Source organism: Mastigoproctus giganteus, chromosome 11, assembly GCF_048544385.1.
Source record: "Mastigoproctus giganteus isolate SK-2022 chromosome 11, ASM4854438v1, whole genome shotgun sequence".
In the NCBI taxonomy this organism is placed as follows: Eukaryota; Metazoa; Arthropoda; class Arachnida; order Uropygi; family Thelyphonidae; genus Mastigoproctus; species Mastigoproctus giganteus.
The window spans coordinates 137,999,479-138,016,929 of record NC_143585.1 but is presented as its reverse complement, the minus strand read 5'-3'; the positions used below and the strand labels follow the sequence as shown (position 1 = coordinate 138,016,929).

General features: G+C 38.5%; 1 protein-coding gene across 1 annotated transcript in view; it reads left to right on the top strand.

The window, feature by feature from the left end:
* Positions 1 to 17,451, top strand: part of LOC150078466 (ileal sodium/bile acid cotransporter-like) — a 63,458-nt gene that overhangs the window by 27,056 nt on the left and 18,951 nt on the right. Inside the window, exons 2-3 of the mRNA XM_090385097.1 lie at positions 551 to 756; positions 11,234 to 11,438. Coding sequence (XP_090241223.1) covers positions 551 to 756; positions 11,234 to 11,438 — 411 coding nt within the window. The remainder of the gene's footprint in view (positions 1 to 550; positions 757 to 11,233; positions 11,439 to 17,451) is intronic.

Sequence of the window (17,451 nt, the reverse complement as noted above, 5' to 3'; positions counted from 1 at the left end):
TAACTAGTTTCAGGAAAGTGACTATGAATTCTCCGTCTCCCCCACAACTCAAAAACAATTGAACATGTTTAGGATCTACTGAAAAAGTCATTCAATGTTACGAAAATCCACCGGACAATGTGTCCACCGGACAACGAGCCAATTCAAAATATGGACATATTTTGTAACGCATGGGTAGGACTACCACAGGATACCCTACAATACGTTGTGGAGCCCATGCCAAGACGTGTACAGGCTGTATTAAGAGCAAAGCGTGACCCCACGAGATATTAATAACGGTAGGTGTTGCTAATGAAAAGCCAACTCGAAATATATATTTTTATGGTTCATTTGTATTTATTGCTTACTTAGGCCATCAAGCAATTTGGCAATTAAATAACTGTTTATTTTTAAAGACGGCATATGTTCTACCTGCAAGATCCTTTACGGAGAAAGGATTTCAAATACTTTTAAGTTTTCCCCCAAAATTTAAAACTTTGCTTAAGTTTTGAATTATCTGGAACTAATATTCTTCTTTTCTTCTATTTACTGTTTTTATTTTTTGCCTAAGGTATGGAAACACATGCGACGACCCATTGGAATAATTACAGGAATGGTATGCCAGTTCGTGATTATGCCAGCCATCGGGTTCCTTATGCTTCACGTTTTTCAGGTGACAGGAAAATACAGCATAGCAGTGCTGATCGTTTCCTGCTGTCCAGGTGGTGCTTTGTCCAATGCATTTGCTTATTTCTGTGATGGGGATGTGCCACTCAGGTAAGAGAGTTGGTTGATGTTACACTGTTTTCTTATTCATATCTAAAACGGATATCTATCTTAAGAGAAACGGTTATTAAAGACATCCGATTTTGCACTGGGTCTCACGACTACTAGGTCATAGAATCACATTTTCCCATGAGCGAAATTAAGTATTCTGTGATTGGTTTGACAGTTTTACTCATCCGAGGACGACTATTGTTCACACAGAGCAAAAAAAGTCCATAAAAGCCCTTCCGTCCGAACAAGAAGTATTTTACTGCTTTGTTCAGCGACGGGAAACGAACCTCGCTCTCCGACACGGCGGAACACAGCAAAGGGGGAAGCTATCCATTCAAGAGGAAAATGGATACAAAAGAATTGTGCATAATTGACTTTTGTTTAAGTTGGAGTGTTATATCCACTCAGAACCACAGCATAATGAGCACTTCTTACTGCAGAATGAGCGTTGCATTAGCATTAGTAGAGGCATATGATGCAAGAAAGCAAGCTTATTCAGCATCAGCCAAAAAAAAAAGAAAAAAAAAAAAAAAAACAACCACTACTCCCATTTCACCCCTCAATTCGTTCGAAATACCTGTCCAGCTGAGCCTTAAATTTGTTTAGGCTATCAACTTCAACAACAAGCGATGGAAGTCTATTCCACAAACCAACTGCCCGCTGGCTAAAGGCGAATTTCCGCACATCTATCCGACATCCGTCCTTCCTCAATTTGAATTTATGCCCTCTCAGGTGATTATTCTGAGCAAGAGGAAGAATTCCATCGGCATTGAGCATGCTCAAGCCATTCAAAGCCTTGTACACCTCTATCAGATCACCTCGGCGATGCCTAGTCTCCAGGCTCTGTAATTTGCAAAACTTAAGCCTTTCTTCGTAAGAGCAACCCTTTGTTCCATTCACTAATCTTGTTGCCCTTCTCTGTACTCGTTCCAGCAGCTCTACATCCTTCTTGAAATGAGGCCTCCAGACCTGTATACAGTACTCAAGGTGTGGCCTGACCAATGCCTTATACAAGGGAATAATCACATCCCTGTCCCTGCTAGAAAAATTCCTGTATATCATTGACAAGACACCATGAGCTACTCTTGCAGCTCGTCTGCACTGCTCAGAGAACTTCATATCTGCCTGCACAATTACCCCCAGGTCCTTTTCATTCTCTACCACTGTCAGCGTAGTACCACAGAGTTGATACGTTGATCTGGGGTTACTGTTTCCCATATGTAGTACTTTACATTTGTCAATGTTAAACTTCATTTGCCACCTCTCAGCCCATCTGCTCAACCTTTCCAGATCCTGTTGCAGCAGCATAGTATCAGTAGTGTCCTTAACAACCCTGCCAACCTTTGTATCGTCTGCAAACTTGGACATTAAGCCTGATACACCATCATCAATATCATTTATAAATACAGAAAACAACAATGGACCCAACACTGAACCCTGAGGAACATTAGTCCACGTTGAGCAGTGTCCATTGATTACCACTCTCTGTATTCTGCCACTCAACCATCCCTTTATCCATAGCAGCAATTTGCCTCGAATGCCACACTTCTCCAATTTGTGCAGCAGTCTTCCATGCGCAACAGTATCAAAAGCCTTTCTAAGATCCAAATATATAATATCAAAGTTATTCCCTGCATCCAGTTCTTTTGTGACTACATCATAGTATCCAATCAAATTGGTCAGACAAGACCTGCCCTTAACAAACCCATGCTGTGTCTGAGCTATAACTGAATTCTTGTCCAGATGATCCTGCAGTGCTTCTTTAACCAGTGCCTCCATTAATTTTCCTGGAACCGAAGTTAAACTAACAGGTCTATAATTACTTGTGTCAGCCTTTGATCCTCCTTTGTGAATTGGGGTTACATTTGCACATCTCCAGTCCATGGGTACCTCCCCTGAGTCCAAAGAAGCTCTCATAACCATGGCTAGGGGCCCGCCTACCTCCTTTGCTGCCTCCTTTAATATAACTGGATAGATCCCATCCACCCCGGGTGCCTCCTTTATGTTTATCCTCAACAACCTTTGCTATCTTGCTTTTACTGAGTTTGGGAAATCAGTCTTTGAAATTAGACGAACCCATAACAGCCAGATGAAAATCAGGACAGACGAGCCAATTCAAACAAACCCATAACAGCCAGATGAAAATCAGGACAACTAATCCCTCTAATGACCTACCATGACTTGCTGACTCCTTCCTATGGAATTATTCCTGCATGCCTCATATAATTCTACCTTGATGCTTTGATTATAGTTAGACTGCAGGGTAGGGTCTCACACTTACCTGCTAGTAGGATCCACTGAAAGCCAACCTGCAGAGTTTCACTCAAAGGACATGCAAGCGAGACAAAGTTTAACTTCACTAATTGACCTTACCTGGACTTGACATTTCTGATATTGACCTCTAAATGGATCTCCGAATCTGACCTTTGCAAACCCCTATGTGGGTAAGAATACTGACGCTACTTATGTTCTGTAGGAATCTCATCTGCAAACCCCACTTGGAGTCTGATCTCCTTGCTGACACTCCCCTAGAGTGCGAGATGATACATGCTTCTCATGCCTGAGCAGAAACAACCTACCTTACAAGGGTAGGATTTTTTTTCCTCCATAGACATCGGGTGTGGACCGACGTCTGTAGAGAAAAAAATGCACCTGTATACCGTCAGGTACTGCTAACACCTTCTGGTGTTGGATGCCAAATGGCATTCCTCTTTACAGAGTTCTCTGGCCTTGCAAACTTTTATTGTCCCTGGCCTTCCCGGCCTAAGAGTGTCCAACTTTTCATTCCTTCCCTGCATTTCTGATGGGTTGATTATAGTTAGACTGCAGGGTCGTCTAACTATAATAAAATAAAAGTTTAATAAAACATAGGTTTTGTAAACCAGGACGCCTTCTTTCCTCGTTTTCCAACTTCCTCCCAGCTTTGACCCCCCTTCTTCGACTATCACCTTTGCTCACACTTTTTTTTTTTTTTTTTTAAGTTGGACTTCGTCCAAGAAGCTTAGGTGATCCTGATGGAGTCCAGTCAGAGAATAATGGCAGCCTGGCCCAGGGGATTATTCAGGAGTGGACAGAGAAGGTATACGCCCCCTTCACCAAAAATTTGAAATTACAGAAAAATACGCAGGAGGCGTTCTAAATAAAATCTCAAAAGCCTGGTCGCCATGCCCCCCCCTTACAATGGTACCTGGATACGCCACTGGTCTGGCTTATCTGCTAGTGGCCGGCAATGTACAGTCCTACTAGGGAAACAACACAATACTATACACATACAACATGCGGCCGACCGGGCTAGCCGAGTGGGTAAAGTACCTGCCCGGCAACCCAAAGGTCGCGGGTTCGATTCTCGCCTCGGGCTTGGATCAAAGTACTGCAAAAACCTTGGGAGGTGCAATATGGCCACAGAAGCCGATGCGCCAACAACTACCAAATCAAAATCAAAAATCAAAAAAAATACAACATGCCACACACACACTTCTGGCATTTAGAGTCCTGTACCCTTCACAAGCGTACCGATGGCGCAGTTGTGAGCGCCCGGCGGTGCCTTACCCTAAATACTATGCCACTATATCCACCCAGCGCCATAGTCTCTGTTCTTAGAATGAGAACAGGAATCTCAACATAAAATAAAAATTATGTCCTATGTCTGCTCACTAATAGCGCTAACCTTCTTACGACTCTGAGTCCATGTTGGGAACGTAGCTCTCTAAAATTATGTCGCAGTAAAAAATCCACTTTATTTTGATCATGGAAAGCTATAGCCCCTTTAGCCCCTACATGGGACTGCCACTGTACAAATGTGGATTGTGTAATTTCGAATTGCAAGCATAGCTAGCTCTGTAAGAGTAGTCATCATTGTGATTTACGCGAGTATATATGTGCACATACAATGTGGAAGGAGTTGGGAGAAATGTCTAAAGATAACCTAAGTGGCAAAGATTTGGAGAAGAGACCGAAGGGGGGATCTGGACCATAGGATGAAGGAGAAGAGTCAAGAAGAGATATAATGTCAGTCACCTTGACCTTGTAGTAACACGTTCCCTCTTCGCACTAACTTTCTCTGAGCATTTGCCATAATCATGCATCTTGAAGATGTCAACATGGTTAAATCATGGATGGGCAAATTTGGGCAACGTAATAGAACCATATTTAAGTATCCAAAGTGAACTGTAGCTTACCTCTGGCTGGGGATTGGGAAGAAGAGAAAGTAGTTAATATACAGGATGAGGAAAGGCAGATATTTAATTATTCAAATTAATTATTATATTTCACGTACATATATGGATTTCTTTTTGTTTATTCAAATTATTAATTTATTTTAAATTGTAAACAACACATCAAATGGACTCTTTATGTAAGTACCATTAAATTTTATTCAAATTAATTCTTTGAGATTAAAAATAAAACCATTAATTAGTGAGTTATCTGATTGCCATTGTTTGTCCGTAGTGTGGCGTTTTTATTTTTAATATTCAACTTATTACATTTCATATCTTTTTGTGATGTTCATTTATTATCCACGTTAATTCTTGAAGACTGAAAATAAAAGTAAGCGTTAATTAGTGAGCGATTTGATTTGCAATGTTTATTGGAGGTGATTTTTTAGGTTTATTTAAATCTTATTTGTTTAATATCATATTTGATATCTTTTGGTAGGTGTTCCTTTTGATTTTGGCGATTTTTTATTTGTGTTATTCAAATTATATATTTCAAAGAATTCATTTTGATTATTCAAAGAAACGTGAATAAATAACTTTGATTAAAACTTATATTTTGTCATGACAAACACGTGAGAAGACTGTTTTGTTGCTTAATAACAGGAGTGGGCTTCTTTGACATGAACATAACTTCTCTTTACGTATGGACTTCAGCAGAGCATAACTGTTATGGAGTGTATGTATATGTTTTAATATAGTAATAACAGGTAATGGCAACGCCCTAGATGGAAGAGAGAGTTGTTTTTGTTGCTATTTAGTTACAAGTCTGAAACTCTTGATGTATATAGTGTTAATTTTTAAGCGGCACCATGGTTTCCCCCCCCCCAGCTCAGTGTTTGTATACTCTGTGTAGCAGTACAAACTCTGTAAAGACCAGAGAGACTTAAGTTTTTGTATTGGTCTGGGTAGTGTAGTGTTGGGTTGGGTTGTGTTGGTCTGTTCCTCTAGCCATTTAGCTGCGGAGCACCTATTGAGACCCCACGTTGCCCTTCCACTGACCCTGGGAGGTAGGCCTGGTGTATTGGGAATAGAAAGGGCTCTGGTGGGGCGAACTCTAGACGACGCCTGAGCTTGCCAGGACTCATTTCCCATCCAGCACAACACACATATTGACATATACATGCATACCTACATTCACTCACACATCTGCACACAAACTAACATATATATGCGCATTCTCACACACATCCAGTATAGTACAGCAAACACTCGCATATACACATTATCACATTTAAGGCGGCCACTCATTCCAACTTAATTCTAAATATAAATATTTGTTGGATACGACAAAATTTAAGCGATTTTGAAGGTGTGTGGGCGTGATCGATTGAATCGGTTCGATTTTTACTGCAAACAGTTTAGGTAGACTGCAGCAGTAGGATCGTGTTGCACGCAACGTAATTTCGACATGTGCGTTCGTGAACAATTCGATCATGCGATTTGAGTCCTTCCATTCAGTTCGGTTTTGTTGACAAAAAAGATATGGCAAATTATACGCAATTTTCTTGACAGAATTTTTTTTTGAATTATACAAAGAATCAACTTGCCTTTGGGAAGTAAAGCCACCAGAATACAATGACAAAATCCCAAGAAGAAGAGCCTCAGATGCGTTAGTGGCAAAATTTAAAGAAGTAAATCCTGAAGCTAATGAGGAGTTCGTTAAGAAAAAGATTATTAATTTTGGAACCTCTTAAAAAGAGAGCTTAAATTGGATCTAAACTCAAGGAAACGTTGTACTGGCGCAGATGTTGTTTATACGCCAGAATTTAAAATTATTTATTTGGACTATCAGGAGTATCACGCGAAGAATATCCATTTTTGAGGAAGGAGAGGTAAGTATAAAACGAATAACTAATTTTGTACACCTTTATTCTGCCAATCTACACCTTCTTCATCGTTTCCATAAATATGTTCCAAATAGGTAGAGATGCTAAGAGAATTTGCTCATCAAGAGAATTTTTGCTTATCAAGTTTGTTTACTTTCTGGACGCAAATTTCAACAACAATTGTTTCCAACTAAACCATACTGCAGAATTAGAATGCTGCCTTACGATTTAGTTGGCTGCCTTTACACATACTTGTGCTGATATATTCGCACTCACATCAAGTTATAATTTGTATACTGAGGATAATAACGTTTTTCAACATTATTTATGTTTCCAAGATAGTTGAGAAGATAGTTCATGGCATCCCCTGTGGAGCATTCCTATTTAAATCAAACTGTCTGTCTGATTATAAATTGGAATTGTGGTAGTAAACCTGTAACCTGAATAGTATCAACCTCTCCATTACCTTTCCCAAAACTGGCAGCAAGGCAATGGGTCTATATGATTTTGGATCTGTTGGTGATTTTTCTGGATTCTTCGGTATCAATCTTATGTTAGTCTGTTTCCAAGAGGCGGTGAAGGTACCCTTTTGTAAACAGTTATTGTACAGTTGCAATAGGTGGTGCGGATAGCTTTTGGTCAGTTCTATTTATGAGATCATTATATGAACATTTATTGTTTTTGGTTTTATTTAGTGCTATGGATAGTTCCTCTAAGGTGATATGTAGTGAAATTCCGGTAGAACTTCACTGCATATCAACCTAAAATTCCCAAATTTTATGGGTTGTGACATTTCCCCAAAGTCTTCTGTTTACTTCGCCCTGTTTATGTGGGAGTTTAAGTGAATATTCGGAGACGCTGAGAAATTTTGTTTTATGGAGTGACAACGTCCTTTTATAGGCAATGAGAGGCCAATTTCATTTGTAGTGATGATTTGCTCTTTGTGTAATTTGGGTGGGGAAGGGTCTTTGTTACATTTGTCAAGGTGCGAGGTTCTCAAAGTGTGGGGGGTGTGCTCCCTATGAGGCGCACTTCGTTTTTTTGGGGGGAGGCGTTTTGTTTTCATGAAGCATTTTAACAAAATATGGACAAACTGTCCCACTACTCCAGGTAAGAAACGTATTTTATTTCAAATTTCGAGATTAAATGTATTGAAGAATATTAACTCATAAAAAATGTGTACTCATAGCTGAAATTTATCAGCTCTATTTATTTGCATTTGTTTCAGTGGAAAGATGGGAACGCGTGAAAGTTAGGAAATATTTTAAGGGGGCACAACTCATAAAAGTGAACCGTTGGTCTAAATCAGCGGTTCCCAACCGGTGGTTAGCGAACCCCTGAGGGTTTGCACGAAAAATTCTGTAATGGCGTCTGCTTAGATTTGCATAGGTATATTATTGTAAACTACAAAATATCACTAATAATAAACAATAAAGGAAAATAAAAAGTAAAGAATTGCCAAAGAAAGAAACTACATCTCCCACAATTCCTTATAATTAGTTTACTATCTTACAGTATATCATCTTAAATAAATGTTTTCCATGCCAATTTTTTTTTCATTCTCAAGGACCATGTTATGTATGTATAGGTACTGTTTTTTTTTTTTTTTCAGGATCCATAGTACTTAGTATCGTGCTTGTGTTGCAGGTTAAGAAGACGAAAGAAGATATTTGTTGACACTGGACTTTAACTTCTGTAGACTGTAATTTTCAGGAAATACGTATGAAGGAAGGTTTTCCAGAAAACGGCAGTTGAATGAATAAACGAGGATGTTGGCTGGTGGCGGCACGTGTTCGGACTGTTTTGAAAGAGAGCGGGAATTATAGAAGCCAATTCAGAAGAAAAGTGCCCATGGAAGTATCTGTAGAAGAGGCATGCAGCAGAAACAGTACGTCTATGAGAAAGCGAGTGGAGAGACTCTGTTAGAGATGAATCGTTAATTAACCTAACTGCCCTCTTCTGAATGGAATCTAGAAGCCTGAGAGAGGTTTTGGGGGCACCACCCCAGATGTGGGAACAATATTCCATGGCAGGGCGGATCTGCGATTTTTACAGAGTGAGCAGCTGTTTGGAAGAAAAGTAACGCTGAGAATGAAAGAGAAAACCAATTTTTAGATGCAGAGGAAGCAATATTTGTAATGTGCTTTATGCCAAGAGATTGATTAGAAGTCCGGGTAATCCCCAAGATCTTGCCTAGAAATTGGACAGTCATCGAAGATGAGCATAGGAGCAGAAGAAACCTTTTTTGAGATATAAGAGAGGACTGACTTTCAGAAGGATTGAAATTAAGTTATCTTTGCCCCACTGGAAGATTACCTGAAGATCGGCATTTAAAGATTTGGCAGTGAATACTCGAGAAATTGAAGCTCTTTGAGTAGGACAAGGTTTCCCAAACTAGAAGGTGGAATGCATTGTGCTATCGTCAGCAAAACAATGGATAGGATTTCCAGTCAATGGAAGAAGGTCATTAATACACAAGAGGAAAAGAGTGGGAGAAAGAACTGAACCTTGGGGAACACCAGCATTAGTGGAGAAGTTAGACGATAGAGAGCCGTTTACCATCAGCCGCAGTGAGCGGGCAGAGAAAACTAGATACCCAATTACAAAGAACAGCTGGTAATCCACAGGATGGAAGCTTATTTAGAAGACTTATGTCAAACACGATCAAAAGCCTTTGAGATGTCAAGAGCAATGGCTTGAGTTTCACCAAATTTTTCATTGAATTTGTCCATAGTCGGGTAACATAGGCCAAAATATCACCAGTGGAACGACACTAACGGAATCCATACTGGCGATCGTTGATCAGATGAAAGTTTAAGAAGTTTATAGTTTAAGAAAGTTTAAAGTTTATAGTTTAAGAATTGATTTCTCCATTACTTTGGAAAGAGTAGAAGTAATCGTAATGGGACGATAATTGGATGGAAGGGATTTGTCACCGGTTTTGGAAACTGGCTGGATATGAGCAAATTTCCAAGCAGAAGGATAAACACGTTTGGAATAAGAAAGTGAAAAAAGATAACACAAAACAGGAGTAAGTTCAGGGGCACAGGACTTGAGAACAAGTGGAGAAATACCATCAGGATCTGGAGCTTTCTTAGCATCAGATTCATCAAAATCCTGACATCCTTTTGACGGAAGACCACAGGATGCATTGAATGGAGTGTATTGGGAATGGTATGAGGTGATTTACCAAGATCATCAATGCACGAGTTATAAGAAAAATAGGATGCTAGCAGGTTGGCTTTATCTTTAGCTGATGTGGTAACAGAACCATCTGGTTTTGACAGAGGTGAAAACAGAGATGGGCAAAAATTGCGGCCAATAACTTTGGCAAAAAACCAGAATGCTCGACTACCATTTGGACAAGAAGTTTTCTACTCTTAGCCTGTTCGAAATCTAGTTTGGACTGATTAATAACTGTTTTACAAAGTATAAATAATACTTAATAATTTTTATTGTTACGCAATGTCGCTAATAAAAACATAGTACTGGAAATATTTTATAATAAAAATTCAGAAATATTATACGATTTCAGAGAATATAGGCTTAGTGGTGCGCATTAAAAATATTAAGATGAAATGAGTTCGCAATAAAAAAACAAAACAAAACATAACGTTGAAAGGGGTTCGCGAGTCAAAAAAGGTTGGGAACCTCTGGTCTAGGTTATTTGTTTTGGCAATTACAAGCAAGGAGCGACTTTTGTTTAATGTTAACTGATAAATATATGAATATCATCATAGTAACGTTGTGTGTGTTGTCCTAAACAGAGGTTAAATTTTTGCGTTCAAATTTCAATATTTTTTGAAAATTCTTATCACTTTAAACAAATGTTGTTGCGTACACATTTCATACGAAGAAAAACTGACTTAGTGGTAAGAGTAAATAACGTGCTTCTCTATACCACAAGAGTGTGCAAATATGAATGGATGTTACTTAGTCCTTCACCAGTGACACGAAGTGGACTTTATTATTTCATGGATATAATTATAGCTATTAATTAACTTTTATTTTTCTGCACTTTTACATACGTTTTATACTAAGAGTTCTCAACGAAACCTACGAAACTGTTTTAGCCACATTTGCATGTAAGTGCATACCGGCTTCAGCTTCCTCTTCCCCTAAACACTCAATTAAAATAAAAAGCAGCAGCTCTCCACCTCACAAAGAAAAATCGTGCGCACGCGCCGACTTTCTTTGCATTAAAATTCATTTACTCTTTCGCTAATTTTCAAATACCCATTTCATAATAATACTGTATTTATTACATCTCTTTTAATGTACCTTTCAGTGTATTATCGACTTGAAACGTTTCTTTCCTCTTTCATTTCATTTTTTCGCTTCCATAACTCTTTTACTGCAACCATTTGTTAAACACAATTCTTGCAATTTATAAAACATCCGCACGATATTAACGAGCTCTTTATTTCTGTTTAGTGTCACGATGACCACATTTTCGACACTTTTGGCATTAGGATTTATGCCACTCAATCTCTGGATGTACGGAAGAAATCTAGAGTACACTAACGTTGTTATTCCTTATGGAAATTTAGCAACGTCTCTAGTTTATGTGGTTTCCCCAGCAGCGATTGGAATGATAATTAAGTGGAAAGTTCCAAAGTTTGTACACTTGATTACAAAGGTAGGAATTATGAATATATCTCATAACTATTAAGTGAATGTTTTACAATATTTAACATAACATGCTTCTCGCAAACACAATTTACCGGGACTCTTTTCTAAGTTTGCAGCCAGTCAAGAAGATATATATTTTTAGTGCATATAGCTTTCTTTTCAGTAATTCGAACCCTAATGTGGATGACGCATGCAAAGTTATATAGATCATAACTTAAAGCACTTTTCATTTAAATGTTTTAAGTCAAGCTTGCATAAATAGGAAAAAAAATGAACACGAACCGTAATAAAATATCTTTACATAAATAAAGCGATTATCTAGAAAGGATATTCACGAAGGCATTGAAATACATTAGGAGAAGCTGTCCCATCGTATGCAACTGTCAAAAATTGACGGAGAACCAGCATTAAAGATGAATAACGCAGTGGATGTCCATCAACAGCAACCACTCCAGAAAACATCAAAGTTCATACATAGTGATGGATAATTGGCGAGTAATTGTTAGAGAAACAGTAGAGGTTACAGGCATCTCAACTGTAAGGGTGTAACTTAACATGACATCATCGCTACAAGCAACACAATGGAAGTATGTTGATTTACTGCCTCCAAAGAAGGAGGCGATTGAATCAGCACCATTTGCCCGCAACGTCATGGCATCTGCCTTTTGGGATTTAAATGGTATAATAACGGTAAATTACCTTCCAAAGGGAAAAACAATAAACTGACATTACTACGTTATCTTAGTAACCGAATTAGAAGATGCAATCACGTCAGAGTCTAGGAAAGCTGACTAAATGGAAAACAGACGCATTGTCCTGATATTTGTTTCATCGGGACGATGCGCCTGTTTACACATCAACCTGTTGTCATAGCTGCGATTCATTAGGCTGGCTATGAATTGCTGCCGCATACACCATATTCTTCAAATCCATCCCCATCTGATTTACACCTATGCTCGAAACTAAAAACCAACCTGCCTGGAAGGAACTTTGGGTCAGATAATGAGGTGATAGCGGCCGCACAGTCCTTTTTTTTTTTTTCAGGACCTCCAAGAACGAGTCTACAAAACTTGGATCATGAATCATCATCGCTCGAAAAGGTGCATTGAGTAACAAGGAGACTACTACACAGAAAAAAAAGCGTGCAATATTCTAGGCTGGAAACTTATTAAACAACTCTCGCATGTCTATAGTCTCACGAGAGAATCTTTATGAACAATGGCTGCTTAAATCCAACATCGGAAATATGAAGCATTGGATACGATGTATGGATATGAATTGTAATAAATTGGGTACATTTTGGAATTATCTCCAAAATTCCTCATTCGTGCTTAAGGTTAATATATAATTGGTGTTACTACGTCGATACAAGTCTGATGAGGTGTTAATTTGATGCTACTTGTTACTCTCTTAATGTTTAGAATTGGTTTTTGGTTTAGGGTTTTTCTATAATTCTGTACTTTTGATCCTATAAGCTAGTTTTCTGCACGAGGAAAAGTCTCGCAGTTCATTAAGAAAGTATCATGTTATGCAATGTTAGGCCAAGCGAAGTACAACTGTCGATAAACATTCATTTCAAAATCCAACTGAGATTTGACCTCTCCAAGGAGGTAACACTTCTGCCACAAACTCCCAAAGTTGTAAACATCTTTACAAAATTTCCTACCACATAAAGTATTAAAACGAAGTCTTCTTCTTCAGACTTCAGAACCAGCCCCAAAGTTTGGGTTCGAAACGTTACCATTATATAGAGCAAGTTTGTCAAGCAGTTGAGTATAGGTTCAATTTATTTACTCAATTAGCTTACATTCGAGTGAATGAATTATATGCTCGGTATCCAATAAATTTTCATTTTAAACTCTATATTTGCGCGGAGTTTAGTGTTAATTACTAAATATCATTGTATTAAAATTATTTCTGCCATGGTATTGTAGATGACAATTGTTATTTCTCGAGCGTCTGTCAAATAAATGGTGTTTAGCAGTTTTGAGTCATCGATAAACAAGATATCAGTCAATGTTTACTAGATGATTCATAACGGCTATGAAAAGGATGCCTTCTTGTTGTACATCAACATTAATCTTAAGTGTATACACTGTGGTTCAAACAGTATTTCCTTTTTTTCAGCACAACCATAAATCTTGCTTTAAAAAAAAAAAAATAAATAAATAAGTTTAGTGCTTCTTCAGCGTGCAGTTGCTTGGCCTCATTTTGTTTTGTTATGCGTTGTGCTACATTGCACAAGCTTGTCTACTTATTTTTTAAGATATTTTCGGGACCTCAGATTTCCGAAGTATTGGGTGGCAACTAATAAACTCGTGCGGTAACTACGTATTTCAGAAATTACTTTGCTTCTCTTCTGTTTTAGGATTTTTGTTACTGGCCTTGCGTTTCACAAGATTAAAAAGACTGCATTATTATTTTTGAGTGAAGGGTGGACTATTCTTGCTAGATTAAAGAGCAAATTTCTTTCTTGTTATTATTATTTTTTGACCTTATAATTTAGAGCTGCTCTGCCCATCGAGAACATAATTTCTTCCTCCTGCTCCCACGCTTGAAACGTGCTGGTTTCAAGCGTGTTCTGTGGTCGTACGGAAACAAGATTACGAACTTTGCTCTCACAGTGTCACTTCAAGTTCACTGAACTCAACGATTCGTATAACGCCTCACTAATGGGTTTTGACCTGTTATTCCTTTCCGTTTTTGCGTACGACTTCTAAATAACCAGGTAATCCGTACTAGGAACACCATGACGATGCACAATTTTTAGTGTAGAGCTGTCAGTAAAGAATGACACCACTGAAGTTCTTGGACGTCTTTATAAAATATCCCTTGCCATTTGCTTCAGGCGCGTCAGCATATATGCGTAAAGTGCCTGTTGTCTTCATCATGTGCACCCGTCTGTCTGTCCACCCGCATGTACTCTCCTCTTATGGATAAATTTTCACAGAATTTCATATTTGGCTCTTTTTAAAAAAGATTTATTTAGCTATTCCAGATTTCACTAAAACCAGGCAACTTATTTATTAATAATTAATTCCCCCCATACGTATGCTATGAATAACCGAAAATTATATTTATTGTCATAAGCTGATTGGAGATATGAATGGGAAATGCGGCGGATGCGCAGAAACTAAATGTTCTGGTTTATACTCCGGCACTACCACTAAGTCAGAAGAGCTTACTTTAATTATTTTAACAATGAATATAATCATTAATCGTATTTAGCAGTCCCGCGAGCTTGACCCACTTGAACACGCGATTTGAATCCATTGTGCGTGTGCTTTTGTACCCTCACGCCTACCACTCGGCTGAAGTCGGGCCTAATTTCTCTTTATATAAACAATTCCTCCCTCCCCAACACATTTATACGGTTATAACTATGGCCATGTCGAGACTTTTAAACACCCGGATGGAAACGAAAATCTTCCCCTCTTAAAAGATCTTAGAGACCTTTTGAGAGGGGGAGATTCTTGTGGAATATTCAGTGAGAAAAAGGTCTCTCCCCTCTCAAAAGGTCTTAGAGGACCTTTTGAGAAAGGAGAGACCTTTTGCCCACTGACTTTTCATTTTTGCAGCCCGTGGAAGATGCACCAGGATCTGGTCGCTTCCATGTTAAATTTAACTGTTGTTGTTGCAGAGTTTTAAGGGCATCAGAAACAATCGTATTGAGCCGTATATACGAGTATGTCTATAAATTGCGTGTGTTCTGTGGTCGATTTGCCTGTTTGCCGAACGAAAAAACCGAGTTTCCGGGAGAAAAACCATACTATCCTCACATGCGGCCAACTAACTCAGCTACAGTGTGAAAAAAAGCCTATAATTCCTCGCGTTATTCAAGGGATTCGAACTGAGGTCTTTTCCAACCCGAAGTGCGGAAACTGTGATGCACTGTTACACGCGAGAGCTAAATTTTTTGAAGACAGGTATAATCTTCTTTGTTTTTAAAGGTTCAGGGAATTTTACATATTTTAACGACTTGTAGACCAAATGAAAGGGTTGCAGGAACAGAGGTTTTGATATTCCTCAACATAAAGGAATGATGCCATCGAAACCAGAAGAGTAAGCTTTCATGATTATAATTGCGTTATTATGTAAAGCTCTGAGATGTGGATATGATTTAGTGTGGAGTTATCATATTGAGTGTGGGACGACCATCATTCATTTTTGTATGAAATTTGTGCAGACAGAGCTGGTTTTAAAGAATTCTGCGAATAAGTCAGCTTGGTTCTTTACATCGTCAGCTGCAAAGAGCCAACCTGTTTTAGAGACATTTGATAGAACAGTAGGTGTTCGGGGTGAAGATTATGTTATTAACAAAAAGAAAGCTTTAAGAAAGAAAGCTTTGAAACAGATCAGACTGAACAGAGTTCACCTAGCCGTATGAAGCGAACAGCTTAGAAGTTTACAATCCCTGCGGACCGCATAGAAAGCTTAATAATCAATTTCTCTTTGATTTGACAAATTCTCTGAGTAAAATTTCTTACTAATGAAATATCGTGTTTACCGAAACAGTGAAAAGTTAGCCAGTTTGGAACGACGTAAATGACAGTAATTTTCGATTGAAAAGATGGTCACACTTCCAGATGTTGGTCAGCCGCATGGACATCATTGCTGTTTATTTCTTTTCAATTTCCTTCAAAAATAGTTTGATGCCATCCCAATCTGCATATCTGTACATGCGTTTCAGATAAGATGAGATGAGTAGTTGTTATTATGGTGTAAATTCACCAAAGTACTCCAAGATATAGTAGTATGGACGACGGATTCCATAATAAAAACTAAATTATTAGTTTGGCTAATGAGTGCAGTGAGGTTCTTAAACACACTTCGACAGTTTTTGTCAATTACGAAGAGATTCGAGAAGCAAAACTCAACTCCCTCTTCGCAGATTTTCTGTAGTTGCTATTCACTCGGCCCAATAGTGCCACTGACAGATTCTTCGAAAGGTTCATTGAAAAAAAAAAAAAAGAAGAAATATTGATAGTCACGGTCCCCAAGCTTACGCTCATAACTGTAAGTGCATTTTGTCTGTGGCAGCGTGTATTCACAGGCTGATTTGCATATTTTGTGGGATGAACATATCCGGAATAACTGACTGGGGAACCTTGCACTTTTCACCTGAGATCTGCTAATTACAGTCTCGAATGAGGACTATAAAAATTCCTCCACTCGCTGACGGGAGTTAAACTCGGACCTCTTCAAGTGAGTGGCACACAACGATATATTCTGCCGACAAGCTTGCCACGGAAAGCCTTCAACGGTTTCAACTTGCAGTAAGACGGAGGATTAAATCTCAGATTGTATTAGTATTAGTAACGGCCGTATGGTGCAAGAAAGCCTATGGCTTATGCTGCACCAGCCAAAAAAAAAAAAAAAAAATCCGAACAAAACAATGATAAAAACAAAAATTAAATAAATAATAATAATAAATAAATAAAAATAATAAAATGAAATAAAAATAAATAAAAAGGAAATTAATCCTATCATCCTATGCGCTTCCCTTACCCGAAAGTACTATCCAGATGACCTTTGAATTTCCCCAAACTGTCGGCCTCTACCACCCATGAAGGCAACTTATTCCAGTAATTTATAACTCGCTGGCTAAAATAAAACTTCCTGCAGTCCAATCTAAACATTTCCCCCGTAACTTGAATTTATGTCCCCTAGTTCTAGCATCATTTATAATCTTAAATTTTGTCCTCATTCATTTTACTGATGCCTCTCAGAGCCTTAAACACCTCAATCAAATCTCCTCTAAGGTGTCTAGTTTCCAAACTCTGCAACCCACATTTCGAAGTCTTTCTTCATAAGGACGCCCTTTTGCCGATCTCACCAGGCGAGTTACCCTTCTTTGCACCCTTTCAAGAAGCTTGATGTCTTTCTTTAGGTGCGGTCTCCATACTTGAACACAGTATTCCAAGTGTGGTCTAACATAAGCCTTATATAATGGGATTATCACGTCCCTATCTCTACTTGCAAAAGTTCGATAGGACACCATGGGCCATCCTTGCAACCTG